Below are 13,577 nucleotides of genomic sequence, written 5' to 3' on the forward strand. Positions count from 1 at the left end.
AGAGGGTAAGATTGCAAGAAGATTGGGTTGAAAAAAGTGAATTTATGGGTGTAGTCCATAAGTTATGGTAAAGAAGTTGAATAGTGACTACTTATTCTGATGTATAATTTAAAATAGATTTTTAAAATCTTTTTTAGGTTTTACACTTGTAATTTGTCCACTGATCTCTCTTATGGAAGACCAATTAATGGTTTTAAAACAATTGGGAATATCAGCTACGATGTTAAATGCTTCAAGTTCTAAGGTAAGTTGCTTTAAAAAAAATTTTAGTGTTTTAAAAACAATGTAAGCTCTTTATTAATTAGAAGCCTTAACTATAGTTGACTTGCTTTTAAAATTATAAACTGACAACTTTATATTCAGAGTTGGCAGGCTACTTACTGCTCATGGACTATTTCTGGCTCAGTGCATCATGCTTTTGTATGACCCAAAGGCTAAGTGTTTGAAAACTATCTTTAATTAGTTGAATAATATTTTTTAATGATGATGAGAGGTGACCAGTATTCAGTTGAAAAGCCGTGTCCGGCAGTAGCATTGTATTGGGACACAGCATGCCTGTTCATTCACTTACTGGCTGTGGCCGCTTCACACGACTAGGGCAGAGCAGAGTGCTTGTAATACAGACTGTAGGAAATTATGGTCTGACACATTATAGGAAATGTTCTCCAAATTCTGCCTTGTATCATCCATGCTAAAACGATAAGCAAGGATTTCTACTTATGTAATGTAATTAAATGCAGAAAGTGAATTAATAATACTGTAACCTCTGTGTAGCTTATTAACCAACAATAATAAAATATTACCCATTGCTATCACGTTGATTTTCACTTGACAGCCCTGTAGGGAGGTAGAGCTCACCCCATGCGGTTTCCAAAGCTGCAGTCTCTGTGGGCGCTGACTGCACAGCTCTGCCCCAGGGAGCAGCGGCTGGGGTTGCACTGAAGTTAACAGGCGAGGAGTGCTCAATCACTGTGCCACCAGCATGCCCAGGAATTCGCTAGTGAGTTATAGACGGGCGATTTCAAACGGTCTTTCCGCTTCCTGTATTAGCTCGTGATAGCTTTTGACGGTTTCCTTTTTCAATAAGATATTCTGTACTCATTTTGTACATATCCTGCTCAGAACTGGAATCACCCATTTCTCTAAGTAGCCTTACTTCCTTTAGTTTTCTCATATGTTTTGTTTTAGGTAAACTCTTATAAAATTTAAGCATAACTAACCCCTGGGTCAACAGAGGGAATCCGTTGAGAAACTCGTTTAGTGTGATGCTGTCTTAAAACTGAGGAAGAGAGTAGCGGTTAGAGAAAGTCGCTTAGACAGTTGCAGAGAATTGCAAGTTAGACAAAAAGGAAGAATAGCCTGGTCGGTTTTCTGGTTGCCTTCACTCAGAGTTGATGCTGTGAAGCGCCTTTGAATCAGTTTGAACTGGTAGTGGCGCTGTGCACCACAGAGCAAAGGACTGACTGTGTGGCCTTGCCAACGTCCACTGCACTGTTCCCTAGGCCTCAGCCCATTGCTGCAGCCGCCGTGTCGATCCATCCCGATGAAGGTCTGCTTACCCAGGCAGGATGCCCTGCTCCAGGGACTGGTCTCTGCTGCTAGTTCAGGGGATCTCCCAGTCTTTGTCTGTTTTAAGAACCGTGGTTCCCTATTCAGCCGGAGGTGTTACTTGCAGTATTTTATTGCACCTTCCTCGTTTGAGGCAAATAGTCTTACGTTTGCTTCCCTAAGACTTCTAGGACATTCGAATGAATTGAAATGTTTGGTATGTTAGCCTTTTCTTAACAAAATTAAGTGTTAGTCATGATGAGAGCAAGCTGTGTGTGTGTGTTTTTCCCCAGTACCTTTATTGACAAATCATTTACATATCATATAATTTAGTAGTTCGATCATTCACTCTTATCAAGGAGAATTTGTACAATCACTACCACATCAGTCTTAGAGCCACACCCCCCACCATGGTCAATCAACTTTAAAATGAATTATGCAATCACAGTCTGTTTTAGTGCTCCCCCCCACCCGACTTCATGAGTTACTCCCCAATCCACCCTCACCCCTGTATTCCCTATACCCCCAGGAGCAGTATGGTTAAGCCTCCACTCACAGCTGGGAATCCCAACAGAGACCCATAGAAAACAAAGTTGCATTAAGGTAGCAAGGATGAAAAAATGGTCCTATAAAGACAAAAATACAAACAGTGCATAAGAAGGAAAAGTCCCCCAATAACATTCAAAGAGCCAGGGACAAAGTCTCTGTCAGGGAACCAGTAAGAGACACTTGCACCGAGAACAAACTCAGCTCCGTCTTCAGGGTGGTCAACCGGCCAAGTGTTGCGTTCAATCCGGCACGCTCATGCTTGCAGTGGTCTCTGCCTGATAGTAAGGGAAAGCAGTTTGACTGTCTCTTTAGATCCCATTTTCTTTACATTTGGGGGTCTGAGTAGGGTAGGAGGGAAAAAAGGCATTTATTTGCTAAATACTGTCTGAAATAATAGCAGAACACGAATAATAAATGTCACCTTATACTTTTGGGGACAGTGCCACAACCTTAATGTAATGAGTAAAGTGCTTCACAAAGCTCTATGGCTTCTGCGCTTACCAGATCATAAGTAGGTTTGATAGTATTATTGATGTAGCTAGTAAAGAAAAAATGTGTATATAGATCTATGAAGTGACTATACATAAAATGTTACACTTTTTATAATAAAACTCACCTTTATAATCATAGCCATTTTACTTAGCTCATATGTTGGCATTTATATGGATTTAAGATTGTGTGTTCATAGAATAGATGCTTTTTACCGAAGTGTGTTCACACAGAATTTTTTGTTTACTGCCAAGTGAACTTATCTTCCTGTCTTCAGCAATTAGGATGTAATTGACAAAAGTGCTGTTTACCCAGCTGCTGCGAAGTGTAATCTGGAGCCATGATTGCCACTTTCATGAACTAAGCCCCTGCTGCTAGTACAGCCCACGACTGCTGCCTTCGAGAAGTGCGTGCCTTACTTAGCGCTCAGTGGTGCAGTGTGCTAGATTAGTCCTCCTGTCACCACTGTGTTTTGATGTCATCGGTCTGTTTTGCATTTTAATAGGAGCATGTGAAATGGGTCCATGCCGAAATGGTAAATAAAAACTCCAAGTTAAAGCTAATATATGTGACGCCGGAGAAAATTGCAAAAAGCAAAATGTTTATGTCAAGACTAGAGAAAGCTTATGGAGCAAAAAGGTTTACTCGCATTGCTGTGGATGAAGTTCACTGCTGCAGTCAATGGGGACACGACTTCAGACCAGGTATGTCTGCTTTGAGGCCTGCTGGCACACTGTTTAAAGTACGTGACTGCTAACTAAAAGGGCAGCCGTTCGAAGCCACTAAGTACTCCTCAGGAGAAAGACATGACCCTCCCTAAAAATAATCTGCTTCCCTAAAGATTACAGCTTGGAAACTGTTTTACTGTGTCCTTTGGGGTCAGTATGAGCTAGAACACACTTGAGGGCCCTGGGTTTAGTGGGATTAGTTTTGCTTTTGAATGTTGCAGGGAGCCCTGGTGGCACTGTGGATTAGGCTTTGCACTGCTAACGTAAAGGTTGGCAGTTGAAACCACCAGCCCTCCTGAGAACAGATGAGCCTGTCTGCTCCTATAAAGACAGTCTCAGGAACCCTTTCGAGGGTTGCTTTGAGTTGGAATCAGCTCAGTGGCCATGGATTTATGCGCTATTTAGAAAATGCCTTCTTGTTAGAGATGACTTTTGTCCTGAGCTTGACAGGGATAACCTGGCTACAATTAAAAATTTGCCCTCGAGCATTTATTGGTCATTTCTGTTCATCTAATGTGAAGGGAGCTGAGAGGCACTTCTAATCTCCATATTCCCCACTAATCGACTTCATTTTTTGAAATGTATGTTTAGTAGCAAACATTCCACTCTGCCATCTTTGTTGGATTTGCTACCTTCACATTTGCTGAGGCGTTTGCAATTGCTCAGAAACTTTATGCATTAGGCATCGTTCTGCATGTCTTCACCACCCACGCATACCCTCGGTCCAAACGCTGGGTGAGATATTTTCTTCACTCCACCTGCCTAATCCTGAGGCACTTTACTCAGGCTGGGTCTTTGCTAACAGTCTCACATTCACTATCTTCTTCCCTGATTCAGCCCCTTTTCCTCCAGAGCCTGCTGTCCCTTGGGCCCCCCTTTTAATCCTTCCTTATTTGTTCTTGGCACCAGTTCCCACAAAACAGTCACTTGTTTTCCCACGGGGTCTGCTCCTTCTGTTTTATCACCCCTGGATTGCCTGGCTCTTCTATTCACCTGCTGTGAGCGCTGGACCAGATCGGTTGCTGGCTTCTGCCATCCCCATCCATGCCTGCTGTTTGGCTACTAACCCTTTTGGAAAGGGATATTGCATTCATGTCTACCTAAGGTCAGTTATCATCATGTTCAGTTATACCTTTTATTTGTCCCCAATTTAACAAATCCCACTTGAAGAAGTACAGTCAGAATGCTCCTTAGAGTCAAGGATGGTGCGACTTTGTCTCACCTACTTTGGACTTGCTGTCAGGAGAGACCAGTCCCTGCAGAAGGGAGGGCATCACGCTTGGTTGAGGGGCAGGGCAAGAGAGGAAGACTCAAGGAGATGGATTGATCCCGGGGCTGCAACAGTGGGCTCGGCATAGGAACACCGGTGAGGGTGGCTCTGTGGGCGGGCGGGCAGACTGGGTGGCACCCAACAGCACCAGCACACTTAATACAAAATGCATTGTTTTGTTAGGTTTTTCATTCTCAACTTTTTCAGGCCTTAACTCATCCTTAGCTCCTGACTTCCCAGAAAACAGATGTGAGCGTAAACGTTTCCTTCCAAACATCACGAATCTTTTTCTTTTTTAAAGACAAAAGGGCTTTATAAAATCAGGATAACCACTCCCACGCCATCCTTTCCTGCTTTTGAAAGATCTTGCCCCCTGTCAGGTTCTGCACTCCCGCATCTTTAGTTTCTGATTCCTTCCTTAAGACAAAAAGACAAACTAAAATATCCTGCTGACATTTTCTGTCTCTGTGAGTTATTGGCCTGTTGCTGTTCTTTACCTTCCAACTTTTAAGCTCCCTGTCTCCATTTCTCACCTTTTGTACCTGTCTGAACGCGTGAATCATTTCTGCTTCCTCTGCTCTACGAAAGAAGCGCCCGGTGACACCGCCAGTGTCTCCTGTTCCATCTCCCTTTATTCCTCTCCCATTTCAATAGCCTGTGCCCGCTTCTCCCGCTCACCTTACTGCGCCCCCCTCCTTGTTCGGAGTCCAGGCTCTTGGTTTTCCTCCTTTCCGGTCTCACCCTCTTAGCTCTTCTTGGTTTGCCTCTTTAAATATTAGTGCTTTCCCTGGGTCTGACCTCTGTCTTTACTTATTCTTTTGCTTTTCCAGAGATGGGTGGCACACCTGTGTCCTGAAGCCTAGATTCTCTACCTTCAGAAGGGTTTTAGGCCAAAGTTTTGTTCTCTTAAAAAAATTTTTTTTTATTTAAATATTTTAGACAAGGTATATACATATCTATTTGAACCAGACACATTTGCTGTTGGACTTACGACTCTTCCCCTGTAGTCCCAGCCCGAGTGGTCTGATGACCAATGCCTAGGTGTTATCCTAAGGAGCCCTGGTGGCAAAGCACGCTATGAATGGGGCTGCTGTTCGAAACCCCTCCAGGGGTAAACGGTGAGGCTCCCTGGATTTACAGCCTTGGGAGCCCCACAGAGGCAGTTCTGCTTTATCCTGTAGGGCCACTATGAATCGAAAGCAGCTTGATGACAGTGAGTTTGAGGTTTTTTTAGGTATATATTATCCTAATTTATGTTATGTCTGTGGGTCTGCTGACAAGCTATAAACGTTTTATTTCCATTTCCAATTTTCTGACTCTTAGAACCTTCATAATCAGACTGTTAATTGTTTTGTGGACCGGTACATCAAAGCTAAAACAAAATTGTCCCCAAAAGAACTGTTTTTCCTTCTATTCTGCAACCTGGGGATTATTGTTTGCCCACTTGCTGTACTAGATATCTGATTCAATAGCATTTGATTTTTTTTTTTTTACTGCAGTGGGTTTTAGCAGCTGAATAAAAAAAAATCTGATGTAAAAGTGGTTAAGGAATTTGGCTGCTAACCACTGCTACCTACCTACCTATTACTGTGTGTTACCTGAGTGCGCTGAGGAGGCTCCTGGCAGGGCGCCTCCGGTGTGTCTGCTGTTTTCTCTGTCCATTGTTCTTCCTCGCGAATTTCTGCGCATTTTCCAAGACTCAACTCAGATAGAAACCTTCAGAGCTTCCCGTGAAGTTCCTTTCTGCTCTGTGTTTTCCTAGCATTTAGCAGTCTTATCACATTTTCTTTTTTCAACTTTATCGGCCAAATAGTTCAAGTACTTAAGGGAGACCGAGGACAATTTATCTAGATGAGTATGATAAATTTGAGCCCAGAATGGTTTCTGTGAAGTAAGTTATATAAAAATAATGCCTTCAGTAAGCCTGTTCTGGTCTGGCCATGCAACTTTTCAAAATACTAGGTGGTGATGGTACTTTTGGCTGATAGCCTCTTTCCTTTCATTTGTAATAGATTCAAATACGCTCGCTACCTCCCACTGTCCCTTAGTCTTCTCTTCAGCAGGTGGAGACCAGTAGATACCTTGGTGGAATGTTTACGTGTATCTCCTTTTCTTCAGGGAGCCCCATCTCTAAGCAAGAATGGCGTTTCTGTAGAAATAGTTAAATGTATAAAACCAGCCTATTAAAGAAATTACAGTGTTCATTAATTATCTGCACAGGAGTGAAAGGTGTAATTTAATCTTTAGAAGATGAAAAGAGGGCCCACTTTGCCTGCCTGTTTATGTTTATTTTCAGATTATAAGGCACTCGGTATCCTGAAGCGGCAATTCCCTAACACATCACTAATTGGGTTGACTGCAACTGCCACCAATCATGTCTTGAAGGATGCTCAGAAAATTTTGTGTGTTGAAAAGTGTTTTACTTTTACTGCTTCTTTTAACCGGCCAAATCTTTATTATGAGGTATTTTGCTTTATGTCAATTTATTACTATTACAAAGGGTTTACTTTACATGAGAAACAACTAGGTTAAAATGTTTTAAAATCAGGCAGTGATTACAGATTCATTCATTTATCTGTTTTGCTGCCTAATCTTGGATAAACTTATGTCCATTTTCTGTTATGTTTTGTACACACATAGAAAAATACTAAGGACTCATGCTTCCTCAATTGAAGTCAGCTACTAAAATCATAGAAATATTAATGTGTCATTGAAGTTTGCGAATTCTTCCTACGTAGAGTCTGTTTGACACAAATTTGAAAGCTAAGTAGCCTAATAGATGCTTTCTTCTTCGTCGTCCAAGAATAGGTTTAATACATTTCTGAATTTTCATTGAATAGCTGTTTGTGCTATTGTTTGTTTTTCTTAAAGGGGGAAAAAAGAGTTTTCAGTTTTAGAAGGTATTTACTGATTCTCTGTCTCCTTATTGCTAACAAATTAAAAATAGGAGATCAAGAAGAAAACCTGAGAGGTGACAATGATGTGTTTTAAGTCTCAAAAAAAAGTAAATAAAAAAAAAATGACAGTTCAGGAAAAAATAGCACCTTTGAATAGTTGTAAAAAAATGGCTCCTTATTATTTTAAAATCAGTTTTTGTGAATTTTCAAATTTATTTTAAAAGAAGTTTTAAATAAGTTTTTTTTTTTTTTTTTTTTTAGGTCCGGCAGAAGCCCTCAAACACTGAAGATTTTATTGAGGATATTGTGAAACTCATTAATGGGAGATACAAAAATCAATCAGGTAATATAGAAAACTAATAGACTTTGAAGACTTAGAGATAACTTTCAAAAGAGTAACTAATACTGCACTGATAAAGATACTAAAACCAAAAACAGTGTATGGTAGAAGATTGTTAAAAATGCTCTGGTATAATTACTTTTTGTTGTAATATAATAAGAGGCATAAAATTGTCTCATTTGTTTTTGTCTCTTTATGCTTAATTGCTTTAAAGAATTGACTTGATGATTTGATGTGAATGATCAGCAATTCTAAAGGTATATAAGATCCCTTTAATAATGGACACACTAAATAAGTAAAGAATTAAATAGTAACTATTGGGTAGGTTAGTCATCGATGTGGTTGAGCCTATATTTTTATGTGTTTTAGGATTGATGAATAGACAAGTGTTACTGAAGCAAAGAATGTGTATGGTTGGCATTTCTAAGCTGGTCTCTAGCTTTTAAGGAGTGATTAATGGGTGTCCTGGGCAAAAGGTGCTCCAGGGCCAGATCGGTTTGAGAAAGGCTGCAGTGTTTCATGTCCCCCCCCCTCCCCCCCAGAGTCAGAGGGTGTCTCCACACTCAAGCTCGGACTAGCCCTGCGAGTAAAGAGAGAAACCTTTTAGCTTTGTTTGAATGCAGTATCCCCCAATCTCATGTGCACATGAAAACTCTTTTTTCACAGCATACTTGTGTACATCTATGGAGCTGTGTGACAACAGTGAGCAAAGTACTATGTAGTGGGAAATAAAGGTAGGGGAATGAAAAGAGGTAATAAGAACCAAACCTGGTGGTGGAGGGAGGCCTCACTTCTGCCTTAATTTAAAGCAAACCAGTGATTAAATCTTGAATAACACTCCCAAATTAATATATGCTTACAGTTTTGGACTTTTTAGAATTCTTTCATTCTTTTGCCCCTCTCTGCATTGGAGCTCTGGTGGCACTCTGGGTTACATGTATATTGGGCTGCGAACCCTAAGGTCAGTAGTTTGAACCCACTGGCTGTTCCTGGGTAGGAAGATGAGGCTTTATACTCCCATCAAGATCTACAGCCTTGGAAATCGAGAAAGGCAGTTCTGCTCTGTCGTATCTCGTCCCTGTGAGTGGGTTTCCACTCGATGGCAGTGGGTAGTAGTCTAGAAGTAAGCGCTGGATTAGTCAGTACCTTCGGAGTGCATGTGGGAAATTAACCTCCAGGATTGCACTACATCTAACTAACAGCTGGCCATGCTTTCTTACAGGAATCATATACTGTTTTTCTCAGAAAGACTCTGAGCATGTTACTATGAGCTTACAGAATATGGGAATTCATGCAGGTGCTTACCACGCCAATATGGAGCCAGACGATAAGACCAAGGTTCACAGGCAATGGTCAGCCAACGAAATTCAGGTTAAGTACCTATTCTCAATAGAGGAATAATTTGCCTTTTTTTTTTTGAAGTCAATTAACAGATAAAATGTTAAAACATTTTTAGGTAGTCGTAGCAACGGTTGCATTTGGTATGGGAATTGATAAACCAGATGTGAGATTTGTTATACATCATTCGATCAGCAAGTCAATGGAGAATTACTACCAGGAGAGCGGACGTGCAGGTATGTGACACCCAATTCAGGAGTAGTCCTTATTGAATGCTAACTTTAGAACTAATAAGGAAGGCTGTGGGGCAATTTCATAAGAATAGAGAACTTTTACGCCAGGCTTTGCTGGAGTGCTAATGAATTTGTAATGTGAGTTTAAAAAACTTGATAGTCTTCCTGGCCCCTTGAATTTTTAATTAGTGGTTTAAAATTTGCAGCTTAAATAATTGGGTTCCTTATAGATATATACATATATTTTCCCTCTAATAAACTGGATTGTGGGTAAAACACCTGTTGTTTTTTGTTGTTCTTAGTTTGTTTTTGGACGGTAGTTGCAGATTAACACACATTTCTGGCTAAAATGTGTGCATGAGGCAGCTATAGACTGAAGTACTGCCAGCTAATTTGGGATGTATTGTTTTTGCATGCTTTGAACTTTTAAAATTAATTATGGAATCTCAAAATTGCTCATAACCGACAGGTCGGGATGACATGAAAGCAGACTGTATATTATATTATGGCTTTGGAGATATATTCAGAATAAGTTCAATGGTGGTGATGGAAAATGTGGGACAACAGAAGCTTTATGAAATGGTGTCATACTGTCAGAACATCAGCAAGTACGCCATATTCTTCTCTATCACTTTTGTCAATTGGAATCACAAATATGGAAGTGTATGATGCTACTCTGAATACTTTGGAAAGTGAGTAGATACACCGATAGAACCCCAAAGTGGACATCTGAGAGAGCAGATCGATGCCTGAAGGGTAGGAACCAGCGTATGAAGCTCTATGGTGTGCTTTAATGCAAAAAAACATGTATCTACCTATCTTAGAATCCTTTCAGACTGGTTTTTTTTACATCTTTTTTTTCCTTTTTACATTTTATTAGGGGCTCATACAACTCTTATCACAATCCATACATATACATACATCAATTGTATAAAGCACATCCGTACATTCCCTGCCCCAATCATTTTCAAAGCATTTGCTCTCCACTTAAGCCCTTTGCATCAGGTCCCCTTTTTTTTCCCTCCCTTCCCGCTCCACCCTCCCTCATGATCCTTTGATACTTTATAGATTGTTATTTTGTCATATCTTGCCCCATCCGGAGTCTCCCTTCCCCCCTTTTCTGCCGTCCATCTCCCAGGGAGGAGGTCACATGTGGATCCTTGTAATCAGTTCCCCCTTTCCAACCCACTCACCCTCTTCTCTCCCAGCATCGCCCCTCTCACACCCCTGGTCCTGAAGGTATTGTCCACCCTGGATTCCCTGTGCCTCCAGCTCCCATATGCACCAGTGTACAACCTCTGCCCTATCCAGTCCTACAAGGTAGAATTCGAATCATGGTAGTTTGGGGGGAGGAAGCATCCAGGATCTGGGGGAAAGCTGTGTTATTCATCAGTACATCGCACCCTGACTGACCCGTCTCCTCTCCTAAACCCCTCTATGAGGGGATCTCCAGTGGCCGACAACTGGGCCTTGAGTCTCCACTCTGCACTTCCCCCTACATTCACTCTGGCATATATATATATATATATATATATATATATATATATATATATATATATACATATATATATATACATATATATATATACACATATATATACATATATATGTATAAATACATATACTGTTTTTAAGGAAGGTTTTGATACAAAGTGACGGTGAGTGAGTTCAGGCTGTCTTAACAGCTCCATGCTTCGATAATTTTGAAAATGTCACAATAATGCACAGGCATTTTGGAAGTTGAGTCATTCCCACATACCATCCTACTAGCTGATGTGTTGACACAAACTGATGGCAGGGCCACTTTATAAAGTGAGTTGACATCTATGCAGTGGCTCTCACTAGAGATGAAGCTTTCTGATGGCTTCTTGGGCTTAGCCAACTTTGTGCTCTATGGAGCATCACATAAAACCAGACCCAGTTCCGCCCCCGTTGAGTCAATTTGGACCTGTGTAGGGTTTCGGAGTGTGCACCTCTTTACGGAAGTAGACAGTCCTACCTCTCTCCCGTGCAGCAGCAGGACTGTGGAGCTAACACTGAGGTATTAGTTTGGCACTCAGTACCTGCCACGGCTGCCTAGTCCATTACATCAGAAGGGCTCAAAAATGTTGAAATGATAATTAACTAGACAGCGATAGATACGGGTACTTCTCTCCTACAGAGCTACAATAATCTAGATAAAGGAGTAGGAAGGAAAAAATTTTTTTTCTCAAACGATCAGTAGATCTCTGTGAAGCATATTTTGGGGCTATTAACCCAGAATAGAAACAAAATTGCTTTTAACTCACCGATAGTTATAAAATATTGAATCTCAAACTGAAACTCTGATAACTTAAGCAAAGAAAAACAACGAGTTTCTGACACATGGTGCGAAACTAGTGTAGGCCACGTCTGACATCCTTTAGCTACACAAAGGCTATGGAGAATCTAACCCGCATCTTCCCAAGGCTGGTTCCTCTGAGCAGACACGCCTCTTCCCTCCCAAGGCACTTTGCTGCTCCACTGGGTTATAGTGTTGCAGTGACCACACGGAGCACACCAAAAAGGTTTACAATTATGGGGATTATTAGGGATTTTTAACAGGTCACAACCCAGGATCAAAAAGCATTAAGGATATTTTCCACAGCACTGCTCTGCCATGCCAGCAGGCATAATTCTCTTTAGACTTCAGTCTCTCAGCTACATAGCCTCTTGGCTGCCGCCTTGCTAAGGGAAGTGTTAGAAAGCGCCCATCTAAAACTCTTTCTGGAGTCAATTCTGACTCATGGCGATCCTAGAGTGCTGATAAAATTCCCAAAGGGTACCTCATTCAGCCAGTTAGCCTCCTGCCTGAAGATACTTAGCTTTACTCCTTCCGGGGGCCCAGAAGCCTGATGCTGTCTTAGTGCTGTGCTTTTGCCACTGTTTCACACAGGGATCTTGCATGCCACTGCTGGTAGCTCTTTCTTGGTGGTCGTGGGAGTCTTTGTTTCTGTGTATGAGATGGTTCTCTTCGCACCGAGCTGAATCACAAAACTGGCCAATCCCCTCTTAAGAGTCGTCTATGCCTAATTCCCATGCTCCCACTCAGTAATTTGTGGGAGCCTTAACAACTGGATAAAAGCCAAACCAAGTGATTTCACTTCCCCACACTGTGGTAAATAATGGCCTTCTCAAAGATGCCACAAGAACAAACGTCTGTCTTGGAAGAAGTATAGCCAGAATGCTCCTGAGAGGCAAGGACGGCGAGACTTCACGGAGGTTGGATGTGTTGTCGAGAGAGCAGTCCTTGGCAGAGGGAAAGTAGGACACGATTGGTAAAGTAGGGCCGTGAAGAGGACGGTCCTTGGCGAGATGGATTGACGTGGGGGCTGCAACAGTGGGCTCAGGCATCATGACAATTGTGGGAACGGCACAGGCCCAGTCAGTGTTTCTCTCGGTGAGTCAGAAATAACTCTGGCTCCGAACAGCAGCGACAACAACAATGAGGTTCACACCCTAACTGCAGGAATTTGTTTGCTACCTTATCGGTCAAAAGGGAATGAAGGTGCCAGATGCAATTCAGGTTGCTAACCAGTTGACCTAAAGTGGGGAGATTAATGTGGATTATCCAGGTTAGCCAAATGTAATCACTAGTGTTCTTAAAAGTGGAAGAAGGAGGGTGGCAGTTACTGAACGTGAGACCCCAGCCTGCCCTTTGCCAGCTTTGCACTTGGTGGAATAGGCTCCTGAGTTGTGGAATATTGCAGCCAGCCTCCAGAAGCTGGAAGAGAGCAAAGGAAGAGACTCGGTTCCTGTATGCCTCAGAATTACCAACACCTTGATTTAAAGCAAGTGAGACTCATGTCAACTTGTAGAACGAGAAATGCCTTTTAGGCCACTAAGTTTGTAGAAATCTGTAATGGGGGTGAAGGGAAACAACAGAATCACCTTGCATTTTGAGGTAAGGACTCTGAAAACCTAGACCATTTAGCAGTTTGTTCCTCTCCATGTGTTTTCAGGTGTCGGCGTGTGTTGATAGCTCGACATTTTGATGAAGTGTGGAACGCAGACGCATGCAACAAAATGTGTGACAACTGCTGTAAAGACATTTGTGAGTTCAGTTTTTAAAAACTTTAAGAGCCACCAACTAGGATAGGGCTGCAAGATGGTTTTAAAAGACTAAAAAAAAAATCTATAATGAGAATATTCTAGATTTAAACAATC

At 41.7% G+C, this 13,577-nt stretch overlaps 1 protein-coding gene across 1 annotated transcript in view; it reads left to right on the top strand.

The window, feature by feature from the left end:
• The window catches only part of RECQL (RecQ like helicase), a 29,427-nt gene that overhangs the window by 13,518 nt on the left and 2,332 nt on the right, over positions 1 to 13,577 (top strand). The window contains exons 5-12 of the mRNA XM_075552012.1: positions 138 to 244; positions 3,092 to 3,290; positions 6,881 to 7,047; positions 7,743 to 7,824; positions 9,044 to 9,192; positions 9,278 to 9,395; positions 9,862 to 10,000; positions 13,373 to 13,464. Coding sequence (XP_075408127.1) covers positions 138 to 244; positions 3,092 to 3,290; positions 6,881 to 7,047; positions 7,743 to 7,824; positions 9,044 to 9,192; positions 9,278 to 9,395; positions 9,862 to 10,000; positions 13,373 to 13,464 — 1,053 coding nt within the window. The remainder of the gene's footprint in view (positions 1 to 137; positions 245 to 3,091; positions 3,291 to 6,880; positions 7,048 to 7,742; positions 7,825 to 9,043; positions 9,193 to 9,277; positions 9,396 to 9,861; positions 10,001 to 13,372; positions 13,465 to 13,577) is intronic.

This window comes from Tenrec ecaudatus, chromosome 6, assembly GCF_050624435.1.
Source record: "Tenrec ecaudatus isolate mTenEca1 chromosome 6, mTenEca1.hap1, whole genome shotgun sequence".
NCBI lineage: Eukaryota > Metazoa > Chordata > Mammalia > Afrosoricida > Tenrecidae > Tenrec > Tenrec ecaudatus.